Below are 7,697 nucleotides of genomic sequence, written 5' to 3'. Positions count from 1 at the left end.
TTTCTGATTAGTTAGTAAATTAGCAATGAGTGTAAATCTAATTTTCAAAATGCCTGCAGTGGTTTAATCATCGTTTAAATGTTTTAAAAATGAAAATGTATGACATTAGAGAAGACGAGGAGACATTCAGTCCTTGTTGTCCTCTCTCTATTTTTTGTTTACGGCATCAGCGAAGTCCACAGCTACGACGATGGCTTTTGAGAAGAAATCACAGCACCTTCACGGTGGAGACGGCAGCTCCCTCCAACCCAGCAGCGGTGGTCCCCAACGCAGCCACGAATCGCATAGTGGGACGCTGGCTGCTCGGCTGCAGCGGTCTGGTGGTCGGTGCCATTGTCTTGGGGGGTGTTACAAGGTACCAAAGACCTAAAAGTGATGTGAATATAGTACTTTTTCTAGTGTCACAGTGATGCTGATCTGTAAGTACTTTATGTATGCTTTTGTTTAACTAAGGTTAACAGAATCTGGGCTCTCCATGGTTGATTGGCATCTGGTGAAAGAGATGAAGCCCCCTCAGTCAGAAGAAGAGTGGCAGGCTGAGTTTTCCAAGTACCAGCAGTTTCCAGAGTTTAAAATGTATGCACACTTTTCTCACATTTCAAATTAAACCAATTTTTTTTTATCTAAAATTTGTGATTAAGCTTTGAAATTAAAATGTGTTACGTTTTTTTTTTTACTGACAAACACTCGACATACAACAACAGCTTTGACAGTTATGTGAAATAATAGATTGCGTTTTACAAGCAAGTATTTTTTATACTGTAAGGATGGTTTCATTCTTGTTTACCAGACTGAACCATCAAATGACTCTGCCGGAGTTTAAGTTTATCTTCTACATGGAGTGGGGTCATCGCATGTGGGGCAGACTGGTTGGACTAGCATACATCCTCCCTACYGTTTACTTTTGGAGAAAGGGATATTTCAATCGTTCCATGAAGGGAAAAGTGCTTGGACTTTGTGGATTTGTCTTCTTCCAGGTAAGTCTGTTTATTTATTTTAACAAGAAGGTTTTGTTTATAACATCTTTATTTAATTAGAAGTATTTTTTTGTCCAGCAATGGGAACTCAATTCATTAAACTCTGCTTTTCTCCTTAGGGCCTTCTGGGGTGGTACATGGTTAAGAGTGGGCTGGAAGAGAAACCCGAGTCTCATGACATTCCTCGGGTCAGCCAGTATCGTCTCACTGCTCATCTCGGCTCTGCCTTGTTGCTATACGTTGCCAGTCTCTGGACAGGACTTACCATGCTGCTACCAGCACACAAGGTGCATAGGATGTCTTTGTCCTTACGTATGAAAGTTAACCTCTAGCACATTTTTGTTACGTGATGTAATGTTTCATGCCAAAAAAACGTTACAGCTGACAGAAACCAAGCGTCTCATCCAGCTAAGGAGGTTTGCCAAGGGTACGGGTGGACTCGTCTTCCTAACTGCTCTTTCAGGTACCTTTTCTCTATAAATGCAATGTGATGAAAAAGCTGCTAAAATGTATTCAGATTATAAAAACAAATAATTTCTTTACCATCAACTATTTGCAATAGATATTCTGTTTTTTGTTTTTTTGTTTGTTTTACCCAGGTGCCTTTGTTGCTGGTTTGGATGCTGGTTTGGTGTACAACTCCTTCCCTAAAATGGCAGAGAGATGGATTCCYGACGATCTCCTTGCTTTCTCTCCAACAATTAAGAACTTCTTTGAAAATCCCACCACTGTACAGTTTGACCACAGGATTTTGGTATGCCTCAGAGCAGATGGCGTTTTACTATTTTCATTATAATAAAACACATTTCTAATATTTAGCCTTGTACACTGCAAAAAAACCCACCTAACCAAGTTTTAAAATCGTATATCCAGCCAAAGTCTTTTTTATCTTGTTTTGAGACTGATTTACTAAACAAGAACTGATTGTGTGAGAATAATAATCTTGTTTTCAGAATGTGTAAGATTATTGGTCTTGTTAGTCTGAAAATTTGACTCAAATCAAGTCAAAAAAATTCTGCCAATGGAGTAAGAAAATTTTACTTGGTAAGATTCTTGAAATACTCGATTTGACTGTTTTTTTAATTTCAAAAATCTTACAAAGTAAAATTTTCTTACTCCATTGGCAGAAATTTTTGACTTCATTTGAGTCAAATTTTCAGGCTAACAAGACAAATAATCTTACACATTCTGAAATCAAGATTATTATTCTTACACAATCAGTTCTTGTTTAGTAAATCAGTCTCAAAACAAGATCAAAAGGACTTTTTGGCTGGATATAAGATTTTAAAACTTGGTAAGATGGACCGTTTTTTGCAGTGTACAAACAGGTTGATGTAAATATGATTAGTTTTTCCTTGTGTTTTTAGGGTATCAGTTCTTTGGCAGCAGTTACAGGCCTCTATTTGTTCTCAAGGAGGATGATGCTACCAAAAAGGGCAAAGGTTGCCATCAGCCTCCTTGCAGCAATGGCTTATACTCAGGTAGGCTTTCTGACAGAAAGTTACATGGGTAGAAAGCATTTTAGTGGAACTAAACATCTTTTCTGCTCTTTAGGTTGCTCTTGGTATCTGCACGCTGTTGATGTATGTCCCCACTCCACTCGCAGCAACTCACCAGTCTGGTTCTGTGGCACTTCTGTCACTCGCCATTTGGGTTCTTGCAGAGCTTCGTAAAATGCCCAAGTAAAGGCCTCCTCCTTTACAGACAAGTTCTTTTGATTTGAACCACACTGTAAGACTGTAAAGGTCAGCACTGTTTGAGGCAAAAGAGAAAAAACAACACAAACTCTTCATGGATGGAATTATATTTATACTCTTATTTCATTGTCAGTTTCAAAAACAGGAATGCCTTACTGAATGCATTTTTGAAACATGTTTCAGAAAGTTGCAAAAACTAGGAAGAGTTGGGAAGTTTTTGCTCATCCAGCAATGAGCTAGAAAAATGTAAGTTTATATTTAACTTCAATGATTTGTTTGCAGTAGGCTATTTTTTATACTTGTTTTTCTACATTGCTTACAAAACTTTCTTTAGTAGGAATTTAGTAATAGTTTCATTTAAAGAAATCTGCTTCTGCGCCAAGACAAATTATTTTAAGAAAATACATTTTGGGTTATGTGTATAATGTATGTTTGTTATTAATTTAAGATCATGTCTTGTTGAAGTTATGACAATTTAAGATGTAAAACAGGAGGATCCTAAATGTTGTTTTACTCTTCCAAGGTTTTTATGGATTAAACTGCACTCTCCTTATGAATTGACTCAGAATAAAACGAAAACACACTTTGTTCTTGTATTTGTAATTTATAAAGTTAATCATATTTCTATCATAGTTGTTTCGGAGGACTTGAAACTTGACTGGAGATAAATCCTTTTAACTTGAAGAGGAGAAACACAAACCAGCCTTATGTTAGTAATGTTTTACAGTGGATGGTGTACAGTACCAGTAAACAGATGAACTCATCCAGTCATTCAATTTCTATAATGAGGTGAGTCCAGTTTGTTTTTACAGTTGTGTGTCAGCATGGCCATCGTTCATCGGCCTGTGTGAGGACACAACTCATATTACTTATATTATTAAAATTTCCTACTCAGACTGACCATCTGAGATAAGAGGGTTATGGTAAAAAATTATGTTTAAAATCTCCAAACTTATTATTTCAGTGACATAAAGTTCCTTTTTGGAGAAGGGAGAACCTCAAGCTACTATATCAAAACTATTTTAGACAATAACCAGACAAACCATTTCATCACTAAAATAAAGACATCTTTTAGAGAAAGTTGTGCTTACTCTCATATCACAATATTTGTAATCAAATATATCAGCATCCCTGCATGTGGATAGTTAATAGAGGTACATATGACTAGAAAAATAAAAAAATGTTTCAAACCAGTTTGAATTATGAGTCCTAATGACCAATAAAATAAATAATAATAATAAACTTGAAATTTTCTTTAAACGTGTGGCAAATAAATTTAATATTTTATTCCACTCCCAAAGTATTTTTTAGAGGAGACAACAATGTGCACTCTTTCAAATGTCAGCCCATTTTGCATAGTAGATGTGATTTTTATTGTCTCTGTACAAAATATACACATTTTTAAATATGTAATGCAACCATAAGGTACCTAACTAGACAGTCAGTACAACATATGAGTAAGTTTTCATTGTTCCAGACACAGCACATGCGGGTTTAGACAGGTTTTACTTGTGAGAAACAAAACTTAATGAAAAAAAAAAAGCCAGAAGAGTTTTCTATGCTGAACATAGATACAAAAAAATTATATTTTTAAAATAAATAATTAAATGACATGGATGGAAAGGCAAGTTTTCACTAACAAAACAATAATTAAACGAGGAAAAAACTTAGTGCATCCCTATTCTGTGCTTTGAGGGGAATGAGTGGAAAGATGTTATGTCAGAGAACATTATTGCTATTCCGTGTTAGTCTCTGCTTTAAATTTTATTACGCTTTGAGTGCCTCTGATTCTGCATCTTGGAGTTTGCAAAAGTCACAATGAGGCAAAAGAATTGCTCTAAAATAAATATCCATCCGATCTTAACATTCAGGTTAAAAATATTTCTAACCGTGTGCAGGCAAAACTCATACCAGTAATTTATCTTTGATTATCTTTTACCCATCTGATAATCCCCTTTTTTGCCCTCACCCACAGGTGGGCTGTACATCTTGGCTTCAACTTTATGTTCCTCTTTTATTATTATCTTCTCTTTGGTGTCACAGAAACAGGAATGAGTGGAGGTGGAAGTAATGTGAGGAGGTATGAAAAACAAAAYCCAATCGGCGTTCCTCATGACCCACAAATGCTCGCAATGCTTCATGGGAATTTAGTCAGCCTAATTTAATGGATAAAGAGTTTTGAGATTTTATTTTAGAAGTGGTAGAACCTGCTACAACCACGTGACATTTCAGGTTACAATAAGTTCATATATAAATCTAACATGTTTCCCTTTGATGGTGCTTTTGGTAGACCAGTACAACTGTGGTATTCCAGTTTCATCTTGAATGGTAAGGAGCTTTGTAAACTAAAGTGCAATTCCCACATTGCGCTGGCTATTATCACACCACTGGGGAGGCTATTACAACAGTCACCAGACAACTACCGTTAGGACTGTAATAATTGGGAAGGCCAGAAACGTTTTCTACCAGAATCCTTTGAATGGAGGAGGGCAATGACCCTGACCTGTAAGATAAACAGCATGTCTTTTGTTCCACATGCACACACATACTACAAAGGGTGAGGCACCTGTGAATGACCAGGAACAACAGACAGACGAGCAGACTTTGGAGTATCTCTTTAAATACATAATTAGATATTAGTGACATCATCATGCGATACTGAAATCAGTTCCTCGTGGAAAGCCATAGCTTTAGGCCTCTTGTCTGTGATAACAGGATCGCTTGGATCTTCAATTTGTTGGTCGCTTCCTCCTCAAGAAGTGTCTTTGTTTTCCTCTTCTGTCCACAAGATGGCTGTAGACTCACTCTCTAGCTTCACTGCTGGCTCCATTGAGGTGTTCCCACATGCACAGAGGCAGGGCAAGAATCAAAATGTCAAAACATAATACGCAAAAAAGAGAGAAAATTATTTCAGTTGAAGGTTTAAGGGCAACTTCTCTCTTCTGATTTTGGCCTCTACAGGCTGTGAAAGTTCCTCCGTTGGTATCGGCAATAAATAAAGGTCGAAATAAAACTGGTGGGCKGGGGGATCGTTAGGCGTGTCAGTTGTTCTGAGCCCACTGCTTGCCTTCCTTGTCTTTGCTCAGGAATGAAACTAAGGTTCTGTACGATGAGCATGGGAGTCGGGGAAACTCCACCGTCGCTTGAAGGAATGTCACCGAGGGCCCAGGAGAAGGGAGCGAGGGGTGGGGGGTGGGCCTCTCTGCGCCACCAAGATTCACAACTCTCTACAGTGACACAAGCCCAAGCTTGTATATAACTCATCCACACACACACATTCATACACTCACAAACTTCATCTTGTCTCTTCAGTCCTGATCATCTCTCACAAACACACTCCCCTCCCTGGTGCCAGTGTCCTCAATGATCCAAATCCTTAGATAACGTTGTCAAACAGCTGCATGGACTGCATGATGTTCTCATCCTGGACAGAAACAGTTGGATAAGATCAGATTATTTCTGCTAAGGACAATTAAAATGGTTCAAATTGAGAACAGGTAATGTTATGGCTTTTTTTAAATAGTATTTTGAAGATCAATGTCACTCAGAGCCAGAGATTAACTTAGCATAAAGATGGGGAAACAACTTGTCTGAATTATGTATTTTCCAGACACAGTTCAGTTCTAAACCACAATCAAGTAAATATGTAACCTTCAGTTGTTATGAAAATGCTGTATATATCAAAAATTAATTTTACTTTGCATCAAAGGCTATCTAAAAAATTTAAATTCTATCTAAGAACCTCCTGCCATTTCGGACATTCCAAGTTCAAGTTCAGTTTAYATAGCGCCAAGTCACAACATATGTTGTCTCAGGACACTGTACATAAAAAAAACAATCTAAAGAAGAAACCAGCAGGCTGCGTTGAATCACTTCATCACAGTCTCCCATCCTGAGCAAACGGTGGAGAGGAAAAACTCCCTGCTAATCAGGAAGAAACCTCCAGCAGAACCAGGCTCAGGACAGGCGGCCATCTGCCTCGACCGGCTGGTTGGGGGACAGGAAAGAGACACAGWCAAACACAGAAGAACTCTTCAGCATGTCTTTACAACAATGCTTCAGAGGAAGGGTGCTCTGTGSGACAGGAGCTCAGGTACAGACTAACATGATATAAAGCTTWAAAAAGTCAATTTTGCAWAACAGCYCTCTTAAAGATTAAAACTCCACTTTGCAGTCTGCACCAGTTCAAAAATGTGAGTATTTTGTGATTAGATGCAGTGTATTTTATGACAATGTTTTCTCAGATATTCAATCTTTATATGAGAGTAATCTAATAAAAAAATAATGCACCTGGCACTAACGCAATCAAGCAAATTCCACAAAAATGCTAAACAATTCCTTCAAAGAGCTTAAGCTCCACTCAGTTCTCCCCCACCTTTTTACAGGAATCAATAAACTCATCTATGGTGACGACTCCGTCTTTATTTTGGTCCATTTTCTGAAAGAAAACAGCAAACAGAGTTACAATTAAAAAGAAAAAAAAGGACAACTAAAACATTTTTCCACTTATATTAAGAATAAAAGATCAAAACGGTAACAAGTTTGACCTGGAAGAAATTCTCTACATGTTCCCTCGGTGCATCGTCCTGCATGCTGGGGTACGTGTACTTCCCCATCATGTCATAGATGGACTTCATGATGTCCAGCATCTCCTGCAAAGTGCAGAACAAACAGGAAGTGCTCAGAGTGTTATTAGTGTTGCTTATGTATCTCAGTTACTACCACATCAAATTTTAGCTCAGTACCTCAGCTGTCTGACTTATAACCATTTTTATGTTGGCTAACATTGATTAGCTGTGGTGGCGATCTTTAATTAAATTGACTGCAAAAGTTAATCTGCTGTATCTGTACATCTACTGATTACTTTCTGGAAGTTTTATTAAAATTTGTTCAGTGGTTCGCAATATATTTTGCTAACAGACAAACAAAATTGGCCTCAACAGTTATTACTAAAGCTTTAATATATCGGCAGCAAGTGATAACAAAAATTAAAAACCCCTATATACATAGGGGTTTTTAATTT

The 7,697-nt window shown here is 37.5% G+C and overlaps 2 protein-coding genes across 5 annotated transcripts in view; one reads left to right on the top strand and one right to left on the bottom strand.

The window, feature by feature from the left end:
- Positions 1 to 3,260, top strand: part of cox15 (cytochrome c oxidase assembly homolog 15 (yeast)) — a 6,069-nt gene extending 2,809 nt beyond the window's left edge. Inside the window, exons 2-9 of the mRNA XM_014021034.1 lie at positions 171 to 355; positions 454 to 576; positions 791 to 977; positions 1,097 to 1,264; positions 1,359 to 1,440; positions 1,577 to 1,731; positions 2,345 to 2,458; positions 2,532 to 3,260. Coding sequence (XP_013876488.1) covers positions 171 to 355; positions 454 to 576; positions 791 to 977; positions 1,097 to 1,264; positions 1,359 to 1,440; positions 1,577 to 1,731; positions 2,345 to 2,458; positions 2,532 to 2,663 — 1,146 coding nt within the window. The 3' untranslated portion in view covers positions 2,664 to 3,260. The remainder of the gene's footprint in view (positions 1 to 170; positions 356 to 453; positions 577 to 790; positions 978 to 1,096; positions 1,265 to 1,358; positions 1,441 to 1,576; positions 1,732 to 2,344; positions 2,459 to 2,531) is intronic.
- A 763-nt stretch (positions 3,261 to 4,023) lies between these two features.
- The window catches only part of LOC106526488 (Kv channel-interacting protein 2), a 26,639-nt gene continuing 22,965 nt past the window's right edge, over positions 4,024 to 7,697 (bottom strand). For all 4 annotated transcript variants that reach the window (XM_014021350.1, XM_014021216.1, XM_014021275.1 and 1 more), the window contains 3 exons: positions 7,222 to 7,326; positions 7,050 to 7,112; positions 4,024 to 6,098 (listed from right to left, as the gene is read on the bottom strand). In XM_014021350.1, the coding sequence (XP_013876804.1) occupies positions 6,051 to 6,098; positions 7,050 to 7,112; positions 7,222 to 7,326 (216 nt within the window). In that variant the 3' untranslated portion in view covers positions 4,024 to 6,050. The remainder of the gene's footprint in view (positions 6,099 to 7,049; positions 7,113 to 7,221; positions 7,327 to 7,697) is intronic.

Source organism: Austrofundulus limnaeus, unplaced genomic scaffold (genome assembly GCF_001266775.1).
Source record: "Austrofundulus limnaeus strain Quisiro unplaced genomic scaffold, Austrofundulus_limnaeus-1.0 Scaffold0, whole genome shotgun sequence".
Classification (NCBI taxonomy): Eukaryota; Metazoa; Chordata; class Actinopteri; order Cyprinodontiformes; family Rivulidae; genus Austrofundulus; species Austrofundulus limnaeus.
This window is presented reverse-complemented; position numbering and strand designations above follow the sequence as displayed.